Source organism: Myotis brandtii, unplaced genomic scaffold, assembly GCF_000412655.1.
Source record: "Myotis brandtii unplaced genomic scaffold, ASM41265v1 scaffold165, whole genome shotgun sequence".
Taxonomy (NCBI): Eukaryota; Metazoa; Chordata; class Mammalia; order Chiroptera; family Vespertilionidae; genus Myotis; species Myotis brandtii.
In genome coordinates, this window is record NW_005356042.1 from 358,389 (window position 1) to 368,969 (window position 10,581).

General features: G+C 52.5%; 2 protein-coding genes across 7 annotated transcripts; both read left to right on the forward strand.

Moving 5' to 3' along the window:
• Positions 1-157: 157 nt before the first annotated feature.
• On the forward strand, positions 158-5,219 carry ALKBH6 (alkB homolog 6). 5 transcript variants are annotated; one of them, XM_005862411.2, is made up of 7 exons: positions 158-259; positions 1,043-1,118; positions 1,415-1,483; positions 2,846-2,906; positions 3,276-3,427; positions 3,645-3,723; positions 4,799-4,895. In XM_005862411.2, the coding sequence occupies exons 1-6, from the start codon at positions 201-203 to the stop codon at positions 3,705-3,707; spliced, it is 480 nt and encodes a 159-aa protein (XP_005862473.1). In that variant the 5' UTR covers positions 158-200; the 3' UTR covers positions 3,708-3,723; positions 4,799-4,895. The 5 variants fall into 5 exon arrangements, with proteins under 5 accessions (XP_005862473.1, XP_005862470.1, XP_005862469.1 ...); XM_005862408.2 differs by having other exon boundaries at positions 163-259; positions 1,415-1,503; positions 3,332-3,427; positions 3,607-3,723; positions 4,799-5,219; XM_005862407.2 differs by having other exon boundaries at positions 163-259; positions 3,607-3,723; positions 4,799-5,219.
• Positions 5,220-5,312: 93 nt separating this feature from the next.
• On the forward strand, positions 5,313-9,560 carry SYNE4 (spectrin repeat containing, nuclear envelope family member 4). Of its 2 annotated transcripts, none has more exons than XM_014536548.1 (8): positions 5,313-5,963; positions 6,155-6,305; positions 6,855-6,998; positions 7,188-7,382; positions 7,456-7,714; positions 8,434-8,537; positions 9,194-9,252; positions 9,346-9,560. In XM_014536548.1, exons 1-8 carry the CDS (start codon positions 5,851-5,853, stop codon positions 9,518-9,520), a joined length of 1,200 nt encoding a protein of 399 aa, XP_014392034.1. In that variant the 5' UTR covers positions 5,313-5,850; the 3' UTR covers positions 9,521-9,560. The 2 variants fall into 2 exon arrangements, with proteins under 2 accessions (XP_014392034.1, XP_014392033.1); XM_014536547.1 differs by having other exon boundaries at positions 7,456-7,704; positions 8,460-8,537.
• The last annotated feature ends 1,021 nt before the right edge of the window (positions 9,561-10,581 follow it).

Sequence of the window (10,581 nt, forward strand, 5' to 3'; positions counted from 1 at the left end):
TGGTCGGTGCCACAGGAAGCCGGGTAACCGAAGGGTCCCCAGTGGCTCAGAGGCCGGGAGGCGCAGCCTATCACTGGACGAGAGTGAGGGGGCGGGACAATATTGGGTGAGAGCGCCAATTGGGTGGAAGGCGGACCCTTCAGGCCTGTGAGAGTTCCCATTGGTCTCAGGACTCCTGCGTCGGAAACGAGAGGGAGGAAATGGCTGGGAAAGGAAAAGGGGTGTTGAATTTGGATATTGGTGGGGACATTGGTGGACGGTCAGTTTTGTGGGTGGCGGAGGGCGGGAATAGGGGTCTGAGGGTGGGGGTCCGAGGAGCGCAGAGTGTGGAGTGTGTGTGTGTGTGTGTGTGTGTGTGTGTGTGTGTTAAGGGGGCGGGCGGCTCGGGGATTCAGGGAAGAAAGAAGGTTTGAGAGGAGTCAGGCTCAGGGCTTTAGATCCAAGAGCGCTGCAGTGAAGGGGTGCGCGGGAAGGGAAATCTGAGGGAGTCCAGAGTGGGGGGATCCAAGGAGACAGAATGGATGCGTCAGAGGAGATTCAGTTTGGGGATACAGGGTGTTCAGAATGTGGCATCTAAAAGGGCTTGAGGCAGGAGGAGTCCATAGGGACTCCATCCTGAATGTTGTTGGAGAGCGAGGCCCAGGATTGCAAATCTGGTTGTTAGGAAGGGGTCTCAAGGTAAGATGTTTAAAGGGGTTCTGGGGTGCAGCCCTAGAGGCTGTGAAGCTCTTGAGAAAGGCTCCCAGTGGGGTCAGAGGATGTTCTCTGTGAGAGGATGTTCTCTCATGAGAGAACAAATATGTGTAGTTTGATAGGCTCATGGTAGATGGAGTTTGGATGTTCTGGGTGCTTACTGTGTCCAGGCAAAGAGCCCGGAAGCTCACTAGGTGGCTTTGAGAGGCTGAGGACTCAGGTTTTAGAAATCCAGTGAGTTTGGTTAGAGGGCTGAGCCGAGGCCCTGACCCATGATAGAGCAGAAAGTGGGACCATAACCTGAGGGTAGGAGGCTTGGTGACCTTAGCATATTCTCTCCTCCTCACAGGATCGGGTGCATGGAGTTGGTGTCGGAGGATCAGGACTCCAGGGTCCCAGCCCTGGAACCATTCCGGGTGGAGCAGGTTGTCAGGACGGGGGTGCAGAGGGTGACAGTGGGAGGACTGAGGGTGGAAGATAAAGTGGTGATAGGCAGGCCAACTCCTGGTTTGTGAGCTGGGACTGCTCCCTCCAGGTTCATTCTTCCCCTATCTCACTCCCACTTTCTATCCCCAAAATGGGCCTTGGTCCCTCAACTTCAGGCCCTGGCCTGTCTGGGGACATCCTGAGCCTCACTACAGAGGGAGGGGGCTGCTCATCATTGCTAGGGTCCCTGTGTAGGTAAAAGGGCACCAGTTTCAGGGGGGTCTCTCCATCCTAGGCACCACCTGTAATCTACTATGTCCCTGACTTCATCTCCAAGGAAGAGGAGGAGTATTTGCTTCGACAGGTGACCTCAGTGCCCTTCTGGTCTGTTTTTCCCATCTTTCCAGATCCTTCCCCAAATCCTAGTTCCTGCTTGAGAGCCCCTGAGGCTATAATGGAGATTCTGGCAGGAAGAAGAGTGCCACCCATCCCTCACTCTCAGGACCCACTGGGCCTGTCAGAAAGAGTTTTTCCCAGGAAGCTTAGGGGAAACCAAACTGATTCTTAGAAATGAAGTGATTATTATGGAGCTCAGATTTCCTGTGCTGAGATAGGCCAGTCCAACTTCCAAAACAAAGATGTTATTGAGATCGGATTCCTTGTGCTAGAATAGGCCAGTACAAGCCCAGAGCCTCAGAAACGAGGAAGTTACAGAGCCCATATTCTCTGTGCTGAGATAGCCCACTCCTGCTATTTTAGAGAAAAGGAGATTATAAATATAGACTGAGATAGCCCAGTTCAGGCCTTTGATGTTTGGGGAATGAAGAATTTTTAGTGCTGAGGAAGCCAAGGCCTCAGAATGTTACAGAGTATACTCTTTCCTCTGCTTAAATAGCTCAGCATAGACCCAGAGTCTTGGAAACAAGATTTCTAAACACAGACCACCTGTGCTGAGGTAATCCAGTCTATATTCTATTTAAGGTTTTGGGGAAAGAAAACTTTACAAAGGTTAGTCCTTGCACTGGGACAATCCTTTGTAGCCCCAGAGCCTTAATAATAGAGCACACACACCCACACACAAAAAATAATAGAGCACAGTTCTTCCCTGTGCTGTTCCAACTAGTCTTGTCTAGGTTGAGTCCCAGGAAAAAGTTAGCCACAGAACACAGACTTGTGATGAGATAGCTCATTCCAGCCCCATAACCATAAAGGGAACAAGGAGATTACTGAGTATAGACTTCTTGAAGATGGCTCATTCTAGAACTTTGGGATCTTGGCAGTGGAGACTTTTCAAAGTACTCTCTTTGCTATGCTGAGATAGCCTAGTGTAGTACATCCCCCTCCCCCCCCGCCCCCAAGGTAATAGAAACAAGAAGGTCCCAAAAGTTAGACTATTCTGAGATAGCCCAGGAAATTACAGGGTGCAGACTATTTACTGGGCTAAAAGAGCCCAATGCAGGCCAGAGTTCTAAGTAGATTCAGACCGAAGTTGTGTAGCCCTGGTTCCTTTCCTCGATCCCAGTAGACATAGGTAGGCTTTGGGGCTAGCAGCAGCTGCCACAGGGGAAAGAGCAAAGAGCAAAATCTTGGGAACACTATCTCAGGAAACCATTCCCACAGATACTGAGATAACCCTTTTCCACCCCAGGTAAAGACCTCTATGTTGGCCTGGGTGGGAGAATCAGAGCAGTCCTGAAAAATGAGTGACCCCCTCCCCACCTCCTAGGTCTTCAATGCCCCAAAGCCAAAGTGGACTCAGCTCTCTGGGAGGAAGTTACAGAATTGGGGTAAGTGTTCCTGCCTGGGGGCATGGGTGATTTAAGGATGTGGGTTAGAGAAGGTGCTTCAGGTTGGTTAGTCTTAAGATATTAGGGGGCCCTTGAGGGTTCAAGGGGTCCCAAGGGCCAGGAGGATTCAGAAGTGTCAGTAGAGGTTCTATGGGATTAGGAATTTCCTTATAAGTTGGTGCTTTCAAATGTTCCAGGAAACCTTTGAGGCATCAGGAAACCTTTGAAGGGTTGGGTGGTGATCTCCAAAGAATCAGGCATCCCTGAGAAGGTCAGCGTGCTACCAAACCTGGTGATATCATTAGTGAGGGCTTGAGGTGCGAGGGCTCCTTGGTTAGGTGCTCTCAGGACCCCATTGCCCTCCTCCAGGTGGGCTCCCACATCCCCGAGGGATGGTTCCTGAGCGGCTTCCTCTGTGGCTTCAGCGCTACGTGGACAAAGTGTCTGACCTCAATCTTTTTGGGGGTCTCCCAGCCAACCACGTCCTTGTGAACCAGTATCTGCCTGGGGAGGGCATCATGGTAACTACACATCCTCACCCCAACTCCCAGACCTCTGATCCATCATGGGGCAGGCCATTGCCACACACCCCACCAGGCATTCATCTCCCTGTCCCCACCTGGGAGGCCCCCTTGAACCCGAGAGGGTGGGGGTGGGGGGTGGACTCCTGCCCTGTCCAGCCCTGGTGCCCACTTCCCAGCCCCACAAGGACGGGCCACTGTACTACCCGACCGTCAGCACCATCAGCCTGGGCTCCCACACCATGCTGGATCTCTACGAGCCGCGGCAGCCAAAGGATGAGGACCCTACAGAGCAGGTGGGCCCTGAGACACTGCCCCAGTCACTTGTGGGCACTCTCACATCCCACATCCTCTAAGAAGCCCCAATCCCACCTGCCTGCAAGATACCCTTGATAACCTCCCAGATACCTTCCCTGTCCCTCATAGAATGCAACCATGTCTTCCCAGACACCTAACCCATCTGCTTGCAGGGTGCCCTAGAAAGCTTGATATCCACAGATACTCCCAATACCCCTACCTGCTGATTGGAATGTCCTGACACCCTGAAGATCCCTTGGCCCACACGTTCAGAGTGCTCCAGTAGCCCAAGGTCCACATAACCCATGCAGGGTTCCCCAATACTCCAGCAGACACTGATATCCTCAGATACTCCAACACCATTCATTTGTGAGTGTCCTTGACATCCTTCCAGATATCCTAACTCTCTCTGCCTACTGTACAGAGCACCCCAACACTGACCTCCCACACCTTGGCACCTGGCTTGCTGCTCAAAGACTCCCTAGATGGCCTGACTGTCCTCTAGGGCTGCTCATGACAGCAGAGTCCCTGACCTCTTTCTCTGAGTGATGCATTTCTGACACTACAGTGTTCACAGAAATCCCCCTGGACATCCTGACCCCCGCTGCTTCTTAGGTCCCTCTGTAGTGCTGCATGCTCCTGATTACCCCGGATATCCTGCCTATTGTGCCAGTTTCCTCAAAAATCCTGATGTCTGCAGATAGACCCAGACTACACCAGATCATCTCTGCCTCATTCTGCTTCCCCATCCCGGCCCACCCCAACTCCTGACTTCTGTCAAGCCCTCAACCCAGTTCCCTGTGACCACTGATACCTTGGTCCTAGCCCCTTGGAGATCCCAGCTGCAGCCTAGTTCCTCCCTCTCTGGAGGGACTGCTGACCCTACCCTCACCCCGTTCCCTGTAGCCCTGGCTCTGGGACCTGCTGATTTTCACTCCAAAATGAGGCGCACACTTGCCCCTCAGTCTCTGTCTCTGGGGACACGCTGACCCTCGCTCTCTGACTCTCAAAGTCTGCTAACTTCTTCTACCCTTCTACTTTTGGGGACCCACTGACCATTTATACTCCCCGCAGCCCCGGCCCCCACCCCGGCCGGCCACCTCGCTGTTGCTGGAACCCCGCAGCCTCCTGGTACTTCGTGGCACTGCCTACACGCACCTCCTCCATGGCATCGCAGCGGCCTGTGTAGATCCACTCGACACCGCCTCTCTACCGCTCAACGCTGCCGCATGCCCATCGGCATGGCCTGGAGCCCACCTGGTCCGTGGCACCCGTGTCTCGCTGACCATCCGCCGGGTGCCCCGTGTGCTGCGGGCTGGACTGCTCCTTAGCAAGTGACGCCTGGCCCCAGGACCTGCTGGGCTTCCCGGACTATCAAGTTTCGGACAGCTGCAACCTTGAAACCCTGGGGAAGAGGCGGGTCCCCTGAGTTATTTTCCCAATAACTTTGTGGGAACCACAGAAAGGCTTCATTTCAAATAAACCAACAAAAATCTTTCTTTGGTTTTGGATTGGGGGTGGAGGGACAGATGCTTGTGTTCTTGAGAGGTGCTGAGTCTGGGACCCTAAATGGTGTGGGTCCTGGGGGTCAGAAGAATGGCTCAGATGAGCCAGGCAGAATCCAGGACTCTTGAGGGGGCAGGATTATACCCCATTGGGTGGGTTGGGGTGAGCTTAGAAAGTTCAGTTACTTGTTTGCTAGGGAGTTAAAAGTTGTGCCACTGTCACCTGAGCTGGCATCAAGTTACCTGGGTCCAGGTTTCACTTGAAAGGAGGTAAAGCTGAGCCTGCTCCTGGGCCTCCATCTGCCTGGGGCCTGGGTGAGTCCTGTGGATGTCTGAGGGGACACCACTGTCTAGGAAAAGGCTGGATACCTTAAAGTTAGCTGACTGTGGGAGTCGGAACGAGAGTTAGTGTGTCCCTAGAGACAAAGACTGAGGGGTAAGTGTGCTCCTCACTTTGGAGTGAAAATCAGCAGGTCCCAGAGCTAGGGCTACGGGGAATGGGGTAAAGGTGGAGTCAGCAGTCCCTCCAGAGAGAGAGGAACTAGGCTGCAGCTGGGATCTCCAAGGGGCTGGGGCTGGGACCAAAGTATTCTCACTGACTCTATCCCTAGGCCCCCAACTATGGCCCTGGACCCTGGACCCCACTCAGAGCCCCTCAATCACCCCCCTGGAGCCCCTAGGGAACTGGACATTGCTGAATCCACCGTCTGCCCTTCTGAAGAGGAAAGAATCAGGTAGGAGCTGGGGCTTTTGAAACTTGGGTCCTAAAGGGGTGATGGCAGTAGCAGGGGCACTTTGAGGGTAAGAGGTACTGTGGCTCTGATCACCTGGGGATGTGGGAAAGGAAGCTGGGGATGGGTAGGCTAGAGTGGATAATGGGCACCTAGGTTCACCCAAGGGTCTGCCAATGCCTCCTACCTCCCAGACCAGAGCAAGCCCGGACCCTGGGGCAGGGCTCTTTGGATCCTTCTGAGCACTTACAGGGTGGGCTGAAGAACACTGAGCCTACATCTGGTCACCCTAGATTGCCAACGCCTTCTTCCCATGAGGACTCCACTGGGGGCAAACACCGTGAGGTGAGCTGAGGTAACCCAGGCCCCTTGTGCCCCACCTCCTCTCTTTCCCCTAGAATCTAGCCTCCACATGGGGATGAATTGATGATTCTGGAAAAGTGTTGGGCACCTGTGGAGGGAGGGACACTCTATAAATGATTCTTTGTCAATCATTATAGAAGTATTTCAAACTGAGAGAGAATTATTTCATGATTGGCCCTGGTGCAGCCTCATTCCTTGTAGGGGTATCCAGCTCCATCACCCCCTCCCAGTAGATGCACTGCTGGTGTTCAGTGAGGGGCTGGCATAGCAGAGTGATCCTCAGACCTCCAGGTCCTGCATGTCCCAAGTTTCTAGGAGCTTTGAAAACCTTGAGACTTTGAACTAGAAGTCCCCAGGCCTTCCACTGGAAAGGACTCAAGGTGGGAGCAGCCCTGGTGCAGAGCCAGAGATGGACTCTGCTTCAGAGAAGCATCCAGAAAGGAGGAGTCTGCAAAAGAGGGGTGGCAATGAGAGTGGGGACAAGGTTTTGGTTGGCCCATTGGCACTGACTCAGCCCTTTGTGTTTCCCAGAGCCCTATCTCTGGCTGGGAGGTATTGGAGGCTGAGCAGGACCGCCTGCACCTTTGCCTATTGGGCCTGGGTCTTCGGCTGCAGGACCTAGAGCGAGGCCTGGGGCCCTGGACATTGGCCCAGAATGGGATGGTCCAGCTGCAGGTGGGCAATGGGAGGCCAAGGTATGGGGAGGTGGGCAGGGCCTCAGGAGGGGTACCAGCTCCCTTGGGTGAAAGATGGGTTTACTCCATGTTCTCAGTAGGAAAGGGGGCCATGTAATTCCAGGTCCCAGGTTTCTGGTTCCCCTGGTGTATATGGGGATGGTGGTGGTGTCCAACCATGTGTTCCCAGACCCTACAGGCAGACCTACGTGGGACAGCTGAGCGTGTAGATGCACTGCTGGCGTTCAGTGAGGGGCTGGCACAGCGGAGTGAGCCTCAGGCCTGGGCATCCCTGCAGCAGGTCCTGAGGGCCCTTGGAGCCCACCTAGACAGCATCTTCTGGCGGTTGTGGCGGCTGCAGGCCCAGCTGGTCAGCTACAGCCTGGTATGGCCCAACCTGGTGATCCCTAGTCCTGGTGCCAATTTCACAATCCCCATGACCTCTGTCCTCTGACCAGGTATTCAAGGAGGCCAACACACTGGACCAGGATTTGGAGATTGAGGCGGATTCAGACTGTCCAGGACCTGGTGGGATCTGGGGGCCCTGGGAACCCAGTAGCCTCCCCACTCCTGCAGAGTTAGAGTGGGACCCAGCAGGGGACATTGGGGGCTTCGGGCCCTTGGGACAAAAGACAGCCTGGACACCAGGGGCTCCCTGTGAGCTGTGTGGCCACAGGGGCCCTCAGAGCAGGGGACAAGGCCTTGAGGTGAGAGCAGGTGGGGGACATCCCCACCCGGGCACCCACAGGACACCTCTGTGCACCTCCTAGCAGGGTCCTTCCCTTCCAAGGCGATCTTGGCGGTTCTGTCTCTCCCTCTGCCTCTCTCTGTATCTTTCTCTCTTGGTGTGTCAGTGCTTTTCTCCCTCCCTCCCTTTGTCTCTTGGTTCCTCTGTCTTATTCTTTCAGTTTTTCTTTCTCATCCATCTATATGTACATTTCCTCGTTTCCTCTCACTCTCCCCCTTGCTCAATCTGCTACAGCCACACTAGCTTATTGGTTCTTCTTTAAACATTCCAAATTCACTCCCATCTCAAAGCCCCAAGATGCATGCCCAGCTTGCCTCCTACCTTCATTCCAGTCTCCCCTCAAGTGTCACTTCTTCAGAGAGACCTGCTCTGGCCTCCAAATATTATCCTTATCCTCTTACTTTATTTTCTAATGGCACTTACCACATCTTGACATTATACAGACTTTGCCTGTTTCCATTGCCACTGTGTCCCCAGCTCCTTGAACACTGCCTGGCATGTAATAGACACTCATTAAATATTAGTTGGGTGAATGAATGAATAATGTTTCTCCTCTCAGGTTCTTTGGCTCTGCCCTGCTCTTTGTGTCTTCCCAAGATCCTTCTCTTCCCCCAGCATCACATCTCTGTGACACCCTCTATCTTGGCCCTTCCCCAATCTTGTGTCTCTTTGTCACTGGTTGTCCCAGGACCCCACAACTCTCTCTCTCCACAGGACATATTCATGTTGGGTCTCAGCCACCGGAAACACTTAGTAGGTCACCAAAGACGCTCCCTGCTCCAGAAGTCTCAGGTCAGCTGGTCCTCAGTTAGGTATATCAATTTGGGCAAGTGACCCAAATTGAATTACACAAAAGAGGGGATGCAATTTTTTCATATTACTGAAAAGTCCAGGTACTGTTGAATTCAGGACCTCTAATGCTATCAGGGCTCAGACCCTTGCTCTTGAGATTTTACTTCCCCAAGGTGGATTCCTTCTCAGCAAAATGGCTGCCCCAGTAGCTACATACTTTCTACTGGTTACCCACCCAAGAGGAGAATGCCGCTGACCTACTAGCAGCCAAGTCCCAGGGCTGATTCCGCTCCCCATGGGTCCTGAACCAATCACAGTGGCCAACCTGATGGAAGGCTCTGATAGGCCATATCTGGGTCATATGTCTAATCATGGAAGTGGAGGTGTACTGTTAGGAAAGTGGGGAAGTCTGACACTCCCCGCACACCAAATTGAGCCCCTGTTACCAGGAAAAGGGGAATTGGTTGGAGGACAGCCACAGAAAGACATTCACTATACTTAGAGATATTCCAAGCCCATGAGGGGCCCTGGGGAGGAAGTGGGTACCAGGAAAGGAGGAGAAATAAGCTCATCCCTGTAGGTCTATGATAATAATGGAAAGTCCACACTAAGTGTCCCTTCCATGTATTCTGCTTCTGGTTACTATCTACCCTTAGGACAAGAAGAGTCAAGCATCTTCCAATCTCCAGGATGTGATGCTGGAGGTAGATTCTGGGTGAGATGCCTGGGAGATGGGTCTGGGGGTGTAGGGAGACAGGGCTCATGATGGCAGCCCACTGTATATTTAACACTGCATTTTCCTTTACAGAGCCCCCACTCCTGTATCCAAGTGGCCCTTGACCTTCTTCCTTCTTCTCTTCCTTCTCTTGGTGGGTTTCACATTACTCCTGCCCCAGTCAGGGAGCCCCTGCTGTTCTCCTGCCCGACTGGCCAGGACACCTTACTTGGTGCTCAACTATGTCAATGGTCCCCCCCCAATCTGAGTACACAGTCCAGACATATGTAATAAATGGTCACTTGTCAAAGGATGTGTTTTAGTCCATTTGGGCTGCTGTAACAAAATAACAGAATGCATGGCTTATAAACAATAGAAATTTATTTCTCACAGTTCTGTAGGCTGAAAAGTCTAAGATCAAGGCATTGACAGATTCAGTATCTGGTGAGGACCTACTTCCTGGTTCATAGATGGCTGTCTTCTTGCTGTGTTCCCACATGGCAGAAGGAGCAGGGAGCTCTTGGGTTTCAAGAGATTAAGGGCAATAATCATTTCCATGAGGGCTGTATCCTCAGACCTAATCTCCTCCCAAAGGCCTCACCCCCTAACCATCACATAGTGGGTTAGGATTTCAACGTACATATTTTAGAGGGATACAAACATCAGTCTATTGCAGAATGTGTAGATATTGGGTGCTTGAGTACTCAGAATCTAGGATACAGCCCTGATATATCTGGACAGCCCTCTCCACAGATTTCTTTGCCTTGAGCACAGAATGCAGAACTGAATCAGCCCATTAGACCCTGAGACAAAGATGCAAGCACATGCAGTTTTTTTAGGAGGTGATCCTAGGCAGTTTGGTAGGGGTTTGAGGAAGTGAGCCAGGGAAGGGAGCGCTGAGCTGGTTGCTGCTTTGGGAACTGGGTGCCATCTCACTAGTGACCTGTAGGAGACTGTGTAGAACACATTCAAAGTTATTCTACCCAAAAGTCAAAGAAATTGGCATTTATATAAACAGCTCCCATCTCTCATTGGTTCCTGAAGTTGTCAACTCCCCAGAACGTCCAGCTTCTCCTGTCTTTAAAGAACCCTCAGGCAGAGACGCACAGGTGCTTTCCACAGGAAGCTAGAGGTATGTACAGAAAAGGTGCAGGTGGTATAAGCAGGCTGCACCTGCTATAGTCTCTGACCTGCATCTATACATGTGTTCGGTTCAAACATTCTACATTGTGGGCTCCCAGGCTGGGCCATCACTGGTGCAGGGTGTGAAACTTCTTCCATGAGTCATGATGACAACCAAGTGGAGTTTCCAGGGCTCAGTCCTGGAGT

Coding starts and splice junctions, on each gene's coding strand:
- ALKBH6 (XM_005862407.2), top strand. CDS start 201: ATGGCTGGGAAAGGAAAAGGGGTGTTGAATTTGGATATTGGTGGGGAC. Junction 1,119..1,414: donor AACCATTCCGGGTGGAGCAG/GTTGTCAGGACG, acceptor TCTCCATCCTAG/GCACCACCTGTAATCTACTA. Junction 2,907..3,275: donor GAGGAAGTTACAGAATTGGG/GTAAGTGTTCCT, acceptor GCCCTCCTCCAG/GTGGGCTCCCACATCCCCGA.
- SYNE4 (XM_014536548.1), top strand. CDS start 5,851: ATGGCCCTGGACCCTGGACCCCACTCAGAGCCCCTCAATCACCCCCCT. Junction 6,306..6,854: donor CTGGGGGCAAACACCGTGAG/GTGAGCTGAGGT, acceptor TGTGTTTCCCAG/AGCCCTATCTCTGGCTGGGA. Junction 7,383..7,455: donor AGCTGGTCAGCTACAGCCTG/GTATGGCCCAAC, acceptor TCCTCTGACCAG/GTATTCAAGGAGGCCAACAC.